Genomic DNA, 16,838 nt, shown 5'->3' with positions numbered 1-16,838 from the left:
TGCAGTTGCTGTTGTGGATCCTGTAGTTGTGGCTGATGTTGTCATCGTTGGTGCTGCAGTTGCTGTTGTGGATGCTGCAGTTGTGGCTGATGTTGTCATCGTTGATGCTGTGGTTGTGGCTGTTGTTGTCGTCATGGGTGTTGTAGTTGTGACTGTTGTTGTCGTCCCGGGTGTTGTAGTTGTGGCTGCTGTTGTCGTTGTTGCCGATGTCGTGGTTGCTGTAGTTGCGGTTGTTGTTGTCGTTGCGGATGCTGCAGTTGTGGCTGATGTTGTTGTCGTCGTTGGTGCTGTGGTTGTGGCTGTTGTTGTCGTCACGGGTGTTGTAGTTGTGACTGTTGTTGTCGTTGCAGGTGCTGTAGTTGTGGCTGTTGTTGTTGTTGCGGATGCTGTAGTTGTGGCTGCTGTTGTCGTCGTTACCGATATCGTGGTTGCTGTAACTGAGGATTGAGCGTATGTTCCTATAAACTCCGAGGACAGCATCACTAACAGGACAGTGAAGACTAGTCTGTTGTCCATGTCTAAAGTAGATGGAGGGAAATTATTCAGTTAAGTAGCGTAACAGCAGTGTGTATCAGGTGATTTCAGAGAAAATCTTTGACAGTGAATTGTTTTTACTTCACATAATACCCAGTAATCCTCATATGTAGGTGAAAATTCATCACAGCTCTACACTTTGCAAATATTCTGTGGTAAGCCATTCTCATTGTGGGAAAAAAAAACCCCCTAAAACATATTTATCTGTAGCATTTTAAATTAAATTTAATTTGGGAGGTCATAGGATGCCACTTGAAAAGCAAACTCTAATTTAAAACTTTATATCTTTATAAAAGATCATAAAGATGAAGATGTATTATGATAAAAGAAACATGAATGTAATATTATAATAATGCACAGTGCTTCACAAATTCATTACACCACCTGTCTAATTTGTTAAGGTGTGTGTAGGCTCCAGACTGAGATGAGATGATGATGATCATTAAGCTGTTTTGGTGTCATTGTAACCGGCACAGGCAGCTACAGTGTTAACCAGAGTGGTGGAAAGCAGCACTTTTATAACCTCGGTGGACTGTGGTATTTACACCTAAAAATGCGGTCTTCTCATGAAATGTCGAGCGCACCTGCATTCGGAACAGCGCATCAGCAAAAACGACTTGGTTTCATCTCGGACAAATCTGGCACTAGAACGCCCCAGTTGAACTCTTCTCAAAATATTTTTCGGTCGCACACCTATCTGAGCACACCGCCACCACCGAGCAGCCGCTACCACAGCCTGCAGTGTGGGGCGTTTAGGGAACATCTGTAGCTTCTGTCGATAAGCAGATGTTCAAGAAGTGATGTGTTTTGCCTGTGACAAGGTGGGAGGCTTCACCGGTGCTACCAGTGGAAAAGTTAGTCTGGAGGCTGTATGAAGCGCTATAATTCCCACTCAGCTCTCAGCGTTTTACCGTTGTGAACAAGAATGAGGATTTTCAAACTGAATTCATCTTTTTATACCCAAATTTGAGCCGGGTCACTGGGCTTTGCAGAGAAGGCAGAAATGAATCAAGTATAACATTCAATCAGAAATGCAAGTGAACAAGTATAATTTGATGTCTTAATGTAGAAACATTAATTGGCTTCAATATTTTTCTTTTTGTAAAACGGTAAATTTGAAAATTCCTGGATAACAATAATAACAATAATAATATTTTAGAATTAAAATGTAATTTTGATTAAAGAGCTTCTACATATTGGTGTATTAACTATTACAGAAACATTAAAAAGTGATAATTACCAGTGCTGTTAATTTAGGGCCGCTGTGGCATACACCTTGCATTGGGTGGTGGTCTAATAAATTTGTTCTTAATATTAATACAGTGCTCATAATGGTCAATAAAGTACCGTATTCTGACAAATAAATTGTTTTAGCATACCTGTAGGTCTTGTCTTCCGAGCAAGTGAGGAAAAATTGGGTCTAAAGCAAAAAGATGTGTAGTTCCTTGGAGTGTTGATGATGTCCCTACTGGGTCCCAGGTGAAGCTGTGATACCTGTTTACTCTGAGTTGGTATTTATGCTGTGGGGAGTGAGTAGTCAAGGTATCCGACACACACAAAAAAAAACTTCTCTGACATCACTGATATTTCCACAGGGTGGGGAAAAGGGTGTGTATGATGGAAACCACACGTTATTTTGCCAAGTCACTGTCTGTAAGAATTTGGTCTTTCAATGCATTACTTCCTTGAGGACACATGAGGCCCATTCCCCACACAATTAACACATGACAACGAGGAAAGTAACGCAATCTTCAGTGTGTACTGTGTTCTGCCTGGAAGGTACTCTTAACTATGCAGTATCTTCTTGTACAGAAGCATCTGAGCTTATGTAATGACTAAAAATGTCACACACTCTGTAGCATTTGAAGCTCTATTTGTTACCCAAAATATAAGTGAAGTGATAGTGATAGTGCATGTTCAATCAACTCCCTAATTAGATGTTTGTGGTCATCCAGATTTAGGAATCCTGTCATTCGGTCAGCGATTTGTAACATATTCCAAGGCGTTGTCTGTATTTAAAACAAAAATGGTAAAATGTCCTTTTTTTTTTTGGGTGTCGCAGCAAGTTAGTGAATTGTTCAGTGTCTGTTAAGTGTCATCTAGTTACGTGGGAAACCTAAATATGTTCCATTATTCGGTTCATGATCAGTTACATCTCAATGCTGTTCCCTCTTGAGAAAGCCACCACCTTAATTTTTTTTTCATTTTTTTTTTTTCAGAAAGAGCGTGAAGATCTTGTGTTTGCAGTTCAATGGTAACGTATAACTGTATACTTTCACCTTTTACTGAGCTCTCCACACAAACCTCTACCAGTGCAAATATAAAAATATATTTCTATCCGAAGACATAACGACATGCAAAGCGCTGGCAACCTTAGATTTAGTGTGCGTGCTTGCAAAGTGGCACCGATTTGTATGCGAAACTAGTCATGAGACCAGTGACACAATGGTGAGAACTGGTTTGTCAGTGGCAGTGCAAGAGCTCATCTCTGGTTCAGTATTGCCATTGTGCTCTGCGGTTGCCTATGAACAATGTGCCCTCTCTAATTATTGAGCAGGCAAGTCCAGGCACCTCAGAGCTGTCCATCTATTATCATGTGCAGGGGTAATTATTCGATTATTCTGAAGCGTGATCACAAGAGAGGATGTTTGAAATCTGATATTTCTTTAAAAAAAAAAAAGAGGAAAAGTGGATATGTCTGGTAATGGCGGTACGCTTTCCCCAGAAAGCGTTTAGTTCAAGTGTGGCGACAAACTTAATAGTCTGCAGGTGTTAATTGTTCCCTGGGAAAAGGCATTACTGTTTTAGTGGTATAGGAAGTCTTTTTAAGTGGGGAGCGCTCAGTTATATCTTCTTTATATGATCAACTCAGTGCTTTTGATACCAACCCGGGTTTCTGTAATTTCCAACAAAACCTCTGTCACTGTTGTCGGAGAACTAAAAATATTATGTGTTAGCAGCAGTGGTGATAGTCTTGGTGGCTATGCACTGATACAAACCTGTTTTGTTTTTTTCCTGACACAATCCTGCCTTTGAAATTTTCAATATAATGAGTCAGTCAGATCACACATTTGTGATGTAAGAGAAAACCGATCTGCCAGTTCACTTGCAATCATGTGTTTCTGAGGATCAACTGGTTTTTGCAGCAGGGCGTTTCTGTGGAAAGGAAGAATGTCATGTGGTCGCTGTGTTAAACCTGTTTGGTTGTCATGGTAAAGGAGGATTTCTCTTATTGCTGCATATTTTTGTGGGGAATCGTTTGTGTACATACAATTAACTGTCTAACAATAGAACCGTTCAGCAGTATGTTGTGGGAATACTACAGAGTGTTTTAATGCTGCGCAGGAACAACAAAGAAGTCATTATTAAAGTATAAATAGCTTCTGCCTTCCAGTGTGTGCTTCTAAAATAAACACCCTGTTTGTCCAGATGTATTGTAGATTTTATTGTGTGTATGTTTTGTAGGCAGATGGAAAAGCTAGCGAGATATTTCGATCCTTGTGAGTGAACAAAAAACATTTAATAAGACAAAACTAATCACATTAGAAGTGTCTTTTGCTTTTGATAGTTTTCTACACTTAATACTTTAATGCCCCAACATCCCCCGAAAAACTAAAAGGGCAATAAAAGCGCTGGCATTCTTTACAGGGATTTGTGTTAATATCAATATTTATGTTGTTCCTCAAGATGCTGTTAATATCAGCAACATGACAAGGAAGAGACAACCTGAAATGCCTCAAAATTTATGTTGATGGAGATCAGATCTTGAGATTGCCTTTACTACTCTTGAGGTGTTGGCATGCCCTGCTCCAAGTTGCCTTTTGATGAGGGAATTGATTCACTCTTCAGTGAATTGTGCTTGTTGACAACATTGCATATAATGTATGCACGGCCCCATTTTTTTCTCAGGGCGCGACAGCTATGGCCACGTTGTTTCATCAGTAATAAAAAATAATGAACATAAAACCAGCTGTTCCCAACCCGGTAGTGTTTAGGCTCAGGTTTTCTAATGAAAAAGATGGAGAGCCCCGATAAATACCCAAATGATCCGTTATTGTCTGAGGAAGATCAGCACTTTTCTAAAACTGACTTGACAGGCATAATCAAAATTTGCAGATGTGTTTCTTACATTTGTTACTCTAAATACTGACCTTTTGTCTCATACTGCTACAAGGTGTGACAGATGAAAGTGGATTTTGAATAGTTATAGCCCTTCGCATTTAAAAGACACTGAATTCAGATGAGTCAGTTCTGTTTGTTTTCCTTTGGCTTTGCTCAGACAGTCCCATCAGCTGCAGCAGAAGTGCGTAATAGTGACAGTTCACTCTGAGACGACTGCAGCAGCGGTTTCTCCTTCTTCTACTCATGTTGGCCTTACACAGCTGCCTTGCACCTGTGGGCTACCTGTGTGTAAGCCTTAAAAACTCATGTCCAGTTCCTGATGATGTCTGTAGTTTTGGTTCCAGTTACTGGTCAGATGCAGCCAGCGCTAGAAAGTGTCAGTCAGGTTAGGAGGGACTTAACATCTGTTTGCTTCTGCTTTTATTTTCATTAAATCTGAAGCTAGTGCTGAAGTCAGAACAAGCACACATTACCAACATGGATTAAGCTGCTCTGTGCTGTGTACATTGCTTTCTCCTTCTAAGCAGTTTAATAGAAACTTAGGTTACTTTTGGAATGAATAATAAGCCCCTTTTTATTTTTAGCAAAAATGATATTGGAGTAGGCAGCTTAATGCTACACTAGACGTGTAAACCTTTGTTTATACTTTGTACTGTGCAGTATTATACAATGATATAGTTTGTTAAAATAGAGTAAACTTGATTGAAAAGGTGATTTTGCTTTTTTTGGATGGGAAATAATTGTATAGATGAATCTATAGAAACACAGTTGTCCATCATACTTTATATGTGTAGAAGCATTAATCCAGTTTATTACATATGCAGCCTGCTCAGCGCTTTGCCACATTTGCCACAGCAATGAGATTGCTATGTGAGGTTGTGAAGGGCCGCTCAGTCGTGTTACTTCAATGCATTTTACTCTTCTGCCTGTCAGCTCAATTAATTTCCAGAAAAGCCTGTTTCCCTTGAGAGACTGGCACCTGTCCTTCCATTGTTTGTCAGGGTATGCATAAACCATGTGTATGTGTTTATCGGGGTTGTTAAACAGGTGAAATGGATGAAACAAAATCATTACAAGAAGTCTCAGGAGTTGGCTATGCATAATAATTGGGAGGTAAAATTAGGGTGTTACGAATCATTTTTATTTTGAGGGTCAAGAGATAGTTCTCACAGTTGAGTGATTTAGTTGATTTGTTTATTGGAGAATCAAGTCTGTTTTAGTTTTTACACTTGATGGTTAGTTGTCGTACAAGCACGGGTGTTTTCACTGCTTATGAGAATAACGTTTTAATTCCCTGAAAAAAGTCTTGAGAGTTACAAGTACTTTGGGTGGAAACATGACTTTAGTGGCTGCTCAGCTGACTGCGTTTTGGCACAATGAAGCTTTCACAGGTGTCTCAAATCCAACAAACACTGATATGTACAGTTTACAGTTTAAAAGAATGATACCGTCTGATTTTGTTTTCAAGTACGAGTTGAGATACAGGAAGTTATCTTATCTTTTTGTCAACAGTCAAGTACGTTGACCATAACCCAACACCATCAGAGCATAACAGGCGGGTTGTTATTATCTGTTCATATGAGGAAAAATGTACAAAACTGGGTCTCAAAAACTAAGCAGTTTACTTCAATAACTAGCTGGTGCATCAGTCTTGGATCTTGAGAATGCTCCTCTTCTCCAGATCGTTCATTCCTTTGAGAATCAAAGCCACTTTGTAATGAAGCTGCTGGAATGTCAACACAGGCATAGTCTCAGTTTTCCATCGTTCATATCGCTCATACAGAAAGCAAGAGTTAGGCATGATGTAGGGTGATGTTAAGTTTAACTTCCAAGTGTTCTGTTTATGTAAACTTGCTTTTTGGTTTGTTCCATGCGTTTTAATAATGTTAAGTATGGATTAATAAGTTAGTACATAAAGGACTTCTGGAGAAGATAGAAAAATACCCACTGCAAAAATCCAGACTTTTTTTCCTCCACAGTGACAGACATTTGGTCCTGTACCGCATGTACTCGAACATTTTCCTTTTAATTTTCAGTTTTTGTAGATGCCCTTGCTCTCACCTTTTCCTGTAGTCCTCAGACCACTCTTGCTGTTGTCCTAAATGTAGCACATAATGCCGTGTTCCAAGTTAATGGATCTTTGTAGGAAGTATGGATGACCAGTCGGGCGTACAGGGGATCAAACAGCACTTGTAGCGTAAAGAACAACTTGACATGTGGCTACATTAGGGTAATGAAGTTCAGAGTCAGTTTTGTGTTTTCACTCTTTGTGCATGCCTGTAAACCTTCCCATTTTTCTTGGGATCGAGGATATATGTAGTTGCAACAGCTAACATTTTCCAATAACGTGGGTGGCAGTGTGCTAGGCGTCCATATACACTCACTACCTAATGGCATCGTCTGCCTTTTCCTCATGTCAAACTGAGTGTGAAATGTGTACAGCTTCAAAAATTAGAAGAATTACAAACACAATGGGAGGAAATTGTAGGAACAGCAATCCAGTAAATGTGTGTTTCCTCCTGCACGTTAAAAGTCTGCAAAAATCACTGGCATTCAGTTGGTGTACCAGTTTACAGCGCATCTCTCTCTAGACTGTTAGTGTTGCTAGAATTAGAATAAAACTTTATTGTTTCTGCTAGCCTAGCTGGGCAGAGCTGTGACCTTGTGGTAGACATAAGTGAGAGTAAAATGCAACCAATAATTACATTTCAGGACTTTGGGTAACTTTTACATGTTTCAGTGGTTGCCATTTTTTTTTTCCAAACATTGGTCATTTCTGAACATATTTTATATGTGACTGTAAAGAGGAATGAAGTTGCAGATAAATGTTTTAAATTGAAGCTCTTGTCTCGGTGTGGTGTGGCAGTGAAAAGGTAAATGATCATTTCTGACCTCTCACTGATTGGCATTGATTCTGCTGGTTACACACCTGCTATTGCTTAGAATGTGTTATTTAGACACATTGTGCTTTTTGAACGTTTTTATTCTGAAAGCTGATGCTCAGATGGCAAAAGGAATGCTACCAGGCTTGGTACAATTGACTGATGCTACCGAAATGCCTCACTTGCGTGGATGCTACCAGGTGACTGGGCACACACGCGCCTCTGTTTCCCGCTAATTTTCCAGTATGTCAGGTGTGTAATGTTGCGTAAGTTGAGTAATTTCATCTACTTAGCTGGGCTGCCAAGGTAGATACTGTATAATCACACACAGACTGACAGTGTTTAATATGTGCATGCAAAAAAATGAAGCTTGTGTTTCCCAACAGAAACCTCTGCAGGGTTCAGTGCAGATATGTTGTTAAGGCAGTGGACTGATACAAGGTGGAAAGCAATGCACTGAAATTGTAGGTGTACTTATTCATAGACCAATGCATGGAGCCAACAGTTTTAAAGGAGGCAGGATTGTAGTGGGGACGCTGTGAGTGTGTGGCAACGGCAAACGGTTTGCACGGCCTTGTTGAACTGATATTTGAAAACAAGTGGTTGCCTGGTGGAGGCTGCAAGGTGACTCGGTGGTTAGCATCGTTGCCTCGCAGCAAGAAGGTCGCCGGTTCGCGTCCCGGTGAGGACACCCGGGATCTTTTCTGCGTGGAGTCTCCATGTTCTCCCCGTGCAGCGTGGGTTCTCTCCGGGTTCTCCGGCTTCCTCCCACAGTCCAAAAACATGTTGAGGTTAATTGGTGATTCTAAATTGTCTGTAGGTGTGAATGTGAGTGTGCTTGGTTGTCTGTCTCTAAGTGTAGCCCTGTGATAGACTGGTGACCTGTCCAGGGTGTCCCCTGCCTTCACCCTGAGTCAGCTGGGATAGACTCCAGCCCCCCAGGACCCTAGTGAGGATTAAGTGGTGTTTAAATAATGGATGGATGGATGGATGGATGGATGGATGGATGGGTTGCCTGGTGGCAGTGTTCGGATTTGCTGTGTGTACCAGTGTGTCTGTGGGGATGGAGGGTGCCAAAAAGGGTCCTCTATTTTCAGCTTCCACTGTTCACATGTATGCATGCATGTGCTGTATAAGTGTTGAACAGATTATCAGCCAGTCATCTTTTTACCAGAATTTCAAGCTTTATGGTGGCTGCAGAAACATGACATATGAAGTCAAGAGCCATCTTGTTTTTTAAAGGCTGGTTGCAAGAAAAATCCAGCCCTGCTTGTTTATCTGCGTCAATGCTGCATTGTTCCAAGTTACCCTGTTGCAATTACAGTGAATGTCACACAACAGACTTTTGGCATCCTCTGCTCTTTGGCCAGCGTTCGCATGGAGAATGTAACTGTGCACCTTTCTTGCTGTGTGACAGTTTCCCTCCCACTTGCAATAAAGTACCTGTCTCAGGCACCTGTCAACAGATCTTGGCCAACTACTAGAACTGGTGTTCAAAACATGCCAGACACGTTAGGTAGAATTCATACACTGACGCAAGCAACACCACAAAACATGTTTATTGAGAGTGTAGTGCCAAGCATTCGTTCATCACACATTGGAATTACAAATGCATGCTGCCGTACGTTGCAGAGAGATAACACGTACAGGGGAAATGTATTTCTAAATCCCATTTTTGACTTTTAGTGAAGAGCAAATGAATGATTTCTCCACACCCCTTAATAACTGCTAGCAAGGGGGTTGCGGCCAAAGTTGCACCGTGGAAAAAACAGGCAGGGCATATCTGTAGACTGTATGATGCATTTACTGAGGTTTTGAGCGCTGTGACGTTTTTATTTTGTCTATTGAAGCATAATTCTGTGTGTGTGTGTACTCAGGCATGAACCACCAGTCTTCCATATGTTGGTCATGAGTGAATCGACTCTTATTCTGTATATAATTCAGATTTTATTGCTTCACTCTGCTGCATTTCTAGGTAGACTGAGAGGCTTCAAATTCTCATTTTTACCAAGATCAAGATTTAAATAGGAAACCTTGACTCCAGTTGTAACCTCTTTGTAGGTGTCTTATACAGTTTAGTTCGAAAGACTTGGTGAGACATGTGAAAAGAGTGAAGAGTGTTTTGTATAATCTTCTCTTTCCTTTGTTTGTGTTTTCTCTCACCAGGGTCCCTGCATGGATTTGGATGCAGATGCTCCAGCAGTTTGAACAGAAGTCTGCTAATGATGAATACGGCTGCTGTTGGTATCAATACTATATTACCCCCATCAACACTTATCTAGTTTGCTGCCTGTGTAATGTAGTGTTGAAGTTAAAAGTACATGTGAATGACTAAAGTTTGGTGCTAGTGAATGTGGTAATAATTCAGTTCATTTAACTGCACTTCTAAGACACAATAGAAACCTCATTTGGTGGATGAAGTTCTAAAAATACAATCATAATCAGGAAAAATCAACATTTCCTTTTTTAAAGTGTGCTTTCAGAAGCCTCGCCTTGTTCTCGAAGGGAAGGAAAGCTGTCTGTTTAGTACGACTCCGCCTTATTTGGTTCTGGTGAAACTGTCTGCATTGCGCAATAACAAATCAATGAAACCATGAGTCTTAGTTTGGTTTCGGTAAACACAGGATATTAATTCCGTCCTCATATTTACATGTGCTATGTGGAAAAAGTTCATTTTGTTTTTGCAACGTAATTCAAAAAGGTCAGCTTTTCATATGTTCCAGAAACTATTTTGAGCTTTTTTTAAATTCACATTTTGATTAGATCAGACCTCCAGCATCTCAAAATATTGTAATCTTTTATTTAGAGTTTAAGTAAATTATGATTCAAGCAGAATAAATACCGTTTATCTCTTGCAAAGCCTTCACACTGACCAGGCCACTTATCAGTAACACCGTGAAAGAACATGGTGTTTAGTCCCTGTGGCACAGGAAAAAGCCCTCAGTGCTTCATCTCCACCTGTTACTTTTGGCTGCACAGAAGATCATCCAGATCAAGTGAAGGCATTTTATCGAAGTCACAGGCGTCAAACAAGTCACTAATTCCCGGATCATCTCCCAAACCTTAAAGGTTGGTCCAGGAGAGGAGGCCCGAGATTTAAGAAAGGCCCGAGGGACGAAGGGATTTTAGGCTCACTTCAAAGTTGTCCAGAGGATGAAATGGACATTTGACTGGAAGAGAAAAGGGTTGAAGGAAAAGTTACACGAGCAACGTGATTTAGTTCACTGTACATGTAATCAATATGGGACATATGAAAGCTGACCTTTTTTAATTAAATTGCAAAAAAAAAAAAAAAAAAGAAACTGTCAGGATTGTTGTGAGCTGCACCTGTACACCTGCACTGCCAGTCGAGGTACTTGGCTGAACCGCTACAATGGGAGGTTTTAATCTGTCAACACTGAAGATTATCATGTCATCTGCAATTGGATAAGCTGGTATGCAACTTCCCCATAGCTGCAGTCCAAGCACAGCATTTACAGTCAACGCATGTTCTTCCTTCCTGGACTGTAGTTACAAAGGGAATCATTCTGTGCTCACAGTAAAGTCATCAATTGATTCTTGTAGACACTGACAGTAGCAGGTCAGGAAAACCCCGGGACGCATGCTTAGCGTAAACACTTCACGACAACTAGTAGTGATGTGTAGATCTTTGTTGTCAGTGGGTGGCTTACCTGGAAAGAGGAAGATATTTTACTGCTCAAAAGCCTGTGAATAATAAATAAACATAAATGAACCTGATTGTCTGCGATAGTCACATTGACAGTGCTCACTGGTACAAAACCGCAGACAGAAAACAGCCCTCGTGAGTAAACTCACCTGGTATCAACATGAGTAAAACTAAGATTAGAATCTTTTTAGATACCAGCTTCCTATCATCCATCCATTATCTATACACCGTTTAATCCTCACTGGGGTCGCGGGGGGCTGGAGTCTGTCCCAGCTGACTCAGGGTGAAGGCAGATTCACCTGGACAGGGCTACACTTAGAGACGGACAATTTAGAATCACCAATTAATGTCAACATGTTTTTGGACTGTGGGAGAACCCGGAGAGAACCCATGCTGCACGGGGAGAACATGGAGATTCCAAACAGAAAGATCTTGTAGCTGCGAGGTGACGGTGCTAACCACCGAGCCACCTTTCATCTTCCAATCAAATGATTGCCAAATATATAATAGCTGCTTTCATCTCATGTCTCTAGCCTGCACATGGATTGTATAATGACATGTCCTGTGTCTTCCAGGTGTTTGCCAGATGTACAACTCCAGCGGGTGCTGATGTTGCTGTGGTTCTCTTGGAGGTGTAAGTAGCTGTTTGTTTTGTAATAAAGCTGGTCAGTAATCTGCTGCTGCAGTAATATGAAAACAGTTTTCTTTGCACTTGCCTTCCTGAGTGATGTAGCTTGAAGCAGTGTTTGGTTTTACAGTAGATAACTGTAATGTGTGGGTTGAAGTATGTTTCTGACAAATGTTATTTCATTTACACAATGTGGAGGCTGTATGTAGCTATTGAAAGTAATTAACATGCAGTAGCAAGAAAAGTATGTGGACCCTCTGGAATGGTTTTCTGCATGAATTGGTCATAAAGTTATTTTCTTTCATGCCGTCATTATGTCTCACCTTATATTGTACATTGTCAGTGCTGGAGGCACCTTAAAAACTAGTCTGACCACATTTGGCAGCAGTAACTTCAGCCTAGTGATTCCGGTAAGGTATGTGACTTGCTAAACTGTCAGGAATGTCAGACCTTTATTGTGTCTATGACTGTTTCAGCTCAGCCAAATACCGTTCACAACGGTCAGCCTAGTAATACGGCTAAGGTCTGGGCTCTGATTTGGTCACTCCAAGATTTCAGTTAGCTTCAGCTGGCAGACAGCCACTCCTGACGCCTTGACTACAAATGCAAATGTTTGAGCCTGTGGAAGTCGATAAAAAGAGAGTAGAGTTGAGTTTGAGTCTCTGTTCCTTTATTTGACTCCACTTCCAGCAAGACTCGCAGTTCAAAGCTTTTTATACAACATCTGCTTTCCAAAGACTCGGAAAACTGTACCCCTGTTCCCTTCAAAATAATAGTGTCCACCACAAGCCATTAGTTAAAATACTGTTGGTTCATTATTGTAATTTATCTTGTCAATGGCACATGTGTACAGTTTTAGAACTTTAAAGAACAGATTCACAAGTCTTAATTTCCTGCTGATTTATCTTTTCAGGGTCTCATAAGGACCCTGCCCCAGCTGTCACTTGACGTACTTAGGAACGTCCTAACTCAAAAGAATCACAGGTACTGAACTTGAATATGTGTGTCATTGTTTTCTATTCTTTTTTATGATAAACGCTTCCTTGTATGAATTTCCCAAACAGAAGTGGGCTCAACTTGTGAAGCAGCGGATGACAGAGATGAGATACGAGGAAGCCTTGAAAAGCATCTGTAGGAACCAGGTAAGCAGGTTGTCTTTCAACATTTTTGCCTTCATGCATGTATCACTTTCTCGTAAGGTGATCTCACCTCATTCACTCGTGATTCTCTGGTAAAGTTTTTCCTGTCACACCTGATGTGCGTAATGTGATACAAAGGACAGAAAGATAATAAGGAAATGACTTTTATTTCAAAGTAACAACAAAAACAGCTACAGTGTGTTAGTTTAGCACTTTTAATGACACTTATTAGGAAAAATAAATATTTAAAATATATTACTTCAGAACCTCTACCTAGACGTACACAGTGATTGGTTAAACTACATCTTCACTTTCTTGGTGTTTGGGTTGTAACAGTGGAGCTCTGTGGCTTTCCAACCACTGTCCTTCATTCTTCAAGCTCAATGAGTTTCTTCAGGTCAGATTTCAGCAGCTCTTCATCTTCTTCCTCCTCCACCTCCACCTCTATCCCGTCCATGGTTTTCTGCAGCTGCTCCTTGATGCTGTTCAGCTCCAGCAGCCCGTCCTGCAGGTCCTTACACACTTCTCGAATCTTACCAGCAAACTCTGTCTTTGCTCCTTTTTTCAGCTCCATGGAGTCCTTTGCCAGAAAAAAGACGTCCAGAGCCAGGAAGAGCCCTGACATGACTCCGGTGGTGACACTCACCACCTGGGCAGCTTTAGCAGCACCACCAGCCACACTCAGGACCTGGACGGTACTGATCAGACTCTCTGTGTTGATCACCAAAGCCTTGCCAGCTCGGCCGCCTTCCTTCATCACGTGTTTGACATTCTGGTTGAGGTGCTTCTTGGAGATGCTCTCTGCGTACTTGTCAAAGTTCCACTCCTCCAGAGTCTCCATCCCTTCCTGTAAGGTACATAAATGAGGATTAAATGTCACAGTTTAAGAAATCCTGTTGTTGGGTAACAGTCCAGAGTGTACATTAGTAAGATTATTATTTATTCAAATTGCTATTGTAGGATTAGTCATAAATATCCATCATGACATGACTGTATTTGGTCCCAAACACTCTGTCTAAGCCAGGGGTGTCGACATCCGGTCCTCGAGGGCCACAATCCTGCATGTTTTAGATGTTTCCCTCTTCCAACACACCTGATCATCTGAATCAGGTGTGTTGGAAGAGGGAAACATCTAAAACATGCAGGATTGCAGCCCTCGAGGACCGCAGTTCGACACCCCTGGTCTAAGCAGACAGTTACTCTAGCTAGCACTGCCTTGGCTCCAGTTCTACTGTAAAGTAGGGCTGTGTAGGTTCTATGGGGGTATTATTGTAGCAAAACTATTTGTGTGGCTGTAGTGAGATTTGTCCATGTATAAAACACACTTTTCAAACAAACCTCACTACAGACACACAACTCTCCATACATGCTTACAAATAGTCTTGCTACAATAATACTCATAATGTTCACTTTGTCTGTGTGAAAACGTGAATTTATTTTGCCTAAACATTCTTTCTATTTCTACAAACAGGACCCATGCATCCAGCTTTCCTGTGGACATAAACATGATGATGGTGACTGAAGACTGTCAACTTGGACTCATCTGTCTGCAGTTCTAGATGTCCTTCCTGCAGCTATTCTTTCCTTTAGTCAAGCATCACATTCAATCACTGAAACACATTGTTCTGTTCAGGAATTCAAGTAAATAATTTCACATCTTAATGTGCAGTCCTGTTTAGTTTTTTTGGTAAAACAGTGGACTTGAACACTGTATTAAACATTACAGGAATGTATAAAAATACATTTGGTTATTAGTTTAGGGCAGCTGGGGATGAACCTTACACCAGATGGTGGTCTAGAAAATTTGTTAAAACTGTGTGTCTACAATTAAAACACAATAAATGCATCACATAAAGTCTCACTTCATCTTTCCTGTCAGCGTATTAAAACTGGACCAACACAACAAGTTGTCATCACCTCAAGCAGTGTTATTCTTACCTGCCTGTCATCTGCTGTTTGTCAGGAAACAAAACACAGAATACAGAGTGACACCACAGCACAATGCAGCAGAAAATTAGACTATCAGGTAAACTAGAAGGAAATCATTTAGCTGATTACATTAACTCCCTACAATGTAGTTATGTAGTGTTTTAGTAGTGGTTCTATGTGTGTGCATGTTTAGGAAAGCAATGTTTAAATCAAAGTTTACACATCAAAGAATGATTCTTACAGTGAAAAAGTACAGTTCATTCATTTAACTCTGGTGTTGGATTGGGAAACACCAACCTGATACTGATGTTAAACTACAAATGTGTTCTTCACTGTGAGCAGCAGACAATCATTCTTTAGCATGGGAAGTTTGATTTAAACGTTGCTTTCTTAACCTTTGACTCTCACCTGTAAAAACTCCAGGCACTCCTTGATGTCCTTAATGTCCTCCTGGTAGTCCTGGATCATCTTCTCCACCTTCTTGCGGTCCGTCTTTGAATGGACCGTGTCTGTGATGTTGGCTGAAGCAGACGCCACTCCTCCTGCCGTCGCTATGCCGATGCCCACAGCAGTGACAATGAGCGACGTTCCTGCTGTGAAGGGGGCCAGGATGAGGCCGGTGATGGTGGTGATAGAGCCCGCCACACTGGCCACTCCACCACCGACGCTGGCCGTCACCGTCTTCTTGTGGAAGTTGTCTGCTGCATCGGCTAAAGCGAGCAGCTCCAGGATACGCTGCTGCAGTGAGGCGCCGCGCTGGTTGAAGAAGCGGACGAATAGACGAGCTGCCATGAAGACACGATCAGCTGCTTGTTCCACCACTCTGAGACGAGGGGAGAAGGTTTGACAGGAGAACAAGACAGTTTCAACAATGTTAGTTCCACTTCTGCTAATGTTGGACTCTAAAGCCTTAAAAATAAGTTCTGCTAGTTAACTGATAACTTGACTTAATGTCCTACTTACTCTTCAGCTTCATCATCCTGGGTCGCCACGTTCCATTCGTCCCATCCTAACACAAAGACAGGACGGCATGAAAACCAGAAAGGTTCAACAGCAATAAACAGGATCACTAATGAATCAAGCTTACCCTCTACGGTCCTCCACCAGGACAGAAGGCCTTCCTCGTCCTGCAAATGAATCATTTTCAACCTATCAGAATCTTAGAAACGTAAATGCACAAACATGCATCACAAATTATTATTGTTGTAGCAAGACTATTTGTAGATGTGTATGTAAAGTTGTGTGTCTGTAGTGAGAGTTGTCAGTGTGTACAAAGATATGCGTAGATGACAAGTCAAGCATGCCTCACAATTTACAGTTTTTGTGTCCTGAACACAGGCTCCTTCATTCAGGCTGTGTACCATCGTGCTGACTGCAGACCATCAGATCCTCCACAGTCTTTGAGGCCACGCAACATTGTCTGGTATGTTGTGAACATTTGACGTTTTTTTTTCCAGGAAATACTTTCCTCAGGTGTTTTCTACCACATGCATTACACTATATACTACATTCTGTCACGTGGCCTTTTTTGCAAAAAACGGCATAACTTTTGTTTTTTTTTTCAGGCCAATACACTGACAGCCACAGGCCTGTTGTCAGTGTGTTTTCCTGCACTCCTGCCTCTACGTTCCTCTTCCAGTCTCCTTGCTGACCTGCCCCTCCCCCTTAATCAAAGGATTGGCTTCACCTGCTTGATGCCTTTAAACACTGGATGGCTCTCTTTTTCTCGCTCCTGGAAGTCTGGAGCCTTTCAGGCATCTACCTTGGTTTGGTTTTGGCTGAATTATGTTGAGGTTAGCCTTGCTTTGCAAACTTTATCCATGGATGATCCTATTTTCACTGTTTTAAATAAATTATTTCTTTATTTAAAGGCTATTCCTGTGTGGACCTCCCTTCTTTGTGATGCACTTCAACAAGCTGGACAAAACAACACAAAA

The 16,838-nt window shown here is 41.3% G+C and overlaps 2 protein-coding genes and 3 long non-coding RNA genes across 6 annotated transcripts in view; 3 read left to right on the top strand and 2 right to left on the bottom strand.

The window, feature by feature from the left end:
* LOC103373973 (integumentary mucin C.1-like) overlaps positions 1-2,056 on the bottom strand; it is a 5,237-nt gene extending 3,181 nt beyond the window's left edge. The window contains exons 1-3 of one of the 2 annotated variants that reach the window (XM_008303983.1): positions 1,914-2,056; positions 327-518; positions 47-119 (exon numbers count right to left, since the gene is read on the bottom strand). In XM_008303983.1, coding sequence (XP_008302205.1) covers positions 47-119; positions 327-516 — 263 coding nt within the window. In that variant the 5' untranslated portion in view covers positions 517-518; positions 1,914-2,056. Of the gene's footprint in view, positions 1-44; positions 120-326; positions 519-1,913 lie in introns of both variants that reach the window. The other variant, XM_008303985.1, reaches the window with a different exon arrangement.
* Positions 2,057-11,751: 9,695 nt separating this feature from the next.
* Positions 11,752-13,605, top strand: LOC103373968 (uncharacterized). Its single transcript, XR_521098.1, has 3 exons — positions 11,752-11,839; positions 12,747-12,975; positions 13,541-13,605. It is a non-coding gene; the product is annotated as an uncharacterized LOC103373968 (long non-coding RNA).
* On the bottom strand, positions 13,121-16,022 carry LOC103373971 (apolipoprotein L6-like). The gene is made up of 4 exons (XM_008303982.1): positions 15,989-16,022; positions 15,865-15,910; positions 15,310-15,724; positions 13,121-13,819 (listed from the first exon to the last, which is right to left on the bottom strand). Exons 3-4 carry the CDS (start codon positions 15,691-15,693, stop codon positions 13,340-13,342), a joined length of 864 nt encoding a protein of 287 aa, XP_008302204.1. The 5' UTR covers positions 15,694-15,724; positions 15,865-15,910; positions 15,989-16,022; the 3' UTR covers positions 13,121-13,339.
* On the top strand, positions 13,739-14,634 carry LOC103373970 (uncharacterized). Its single transcript, XR_521099.1, has 2 exons — positions 13,739-13,826; positions 14,444-14,634. It is a non-coding gene; the product is annotated as an uncharacterized LOC103373970 (long non-coding RNA).
* On the top strand, positions 15,981-16,683 carry LOC103373972 (uncharacterized). The gene is made up of 3 exons (XR_521100.1): positions 15,981-16,069; positions 16,240-16,324; positions 16,467-16,683. It is a non-coding gene; the product is annotated as an uncharacterized LOC103373972 (long non-coding RNA).
* Positions 16,684-16,838: the final 155 nt, after the last annotated feature.

Source organism: Stegastes partitus, unplaced genomic scaffold, assembly GCF_000690725.1.
Source record: "Stegastes partitus isolate 25-593 unplaced genomic scaffold, Stegastes_partitus-1.0.2 Scaffold2109, whole genome shotgun sequence".
Lineage (NCBI taxonomy): Eukaryota > Metazoa > Chordata > Actinopteri > Pomacentridae > Stegastes > Stegastes partitus.
This window is presented reverse-complemented; position numbering and strand designations above follow the sequence as displayed.

Excerpts from the sequence above, each read along its gene's own strand:
- LOC103373971 (XM_008303982.1), bottom strand. The coding sequence starts at position 15,693 with ATGGCAGCTCGTCTATTCGTCCGCTTCTTCAACCAGCGCGGCGCCTCA. Across the intron at positions 13,820-15,309 it reads AGTGCCTGGAGTTTTTACAG|GAAGGGATGGAGACTCTGGA; the intron begins GTGAGAGTCAAA and ends TGTACCTTACAG.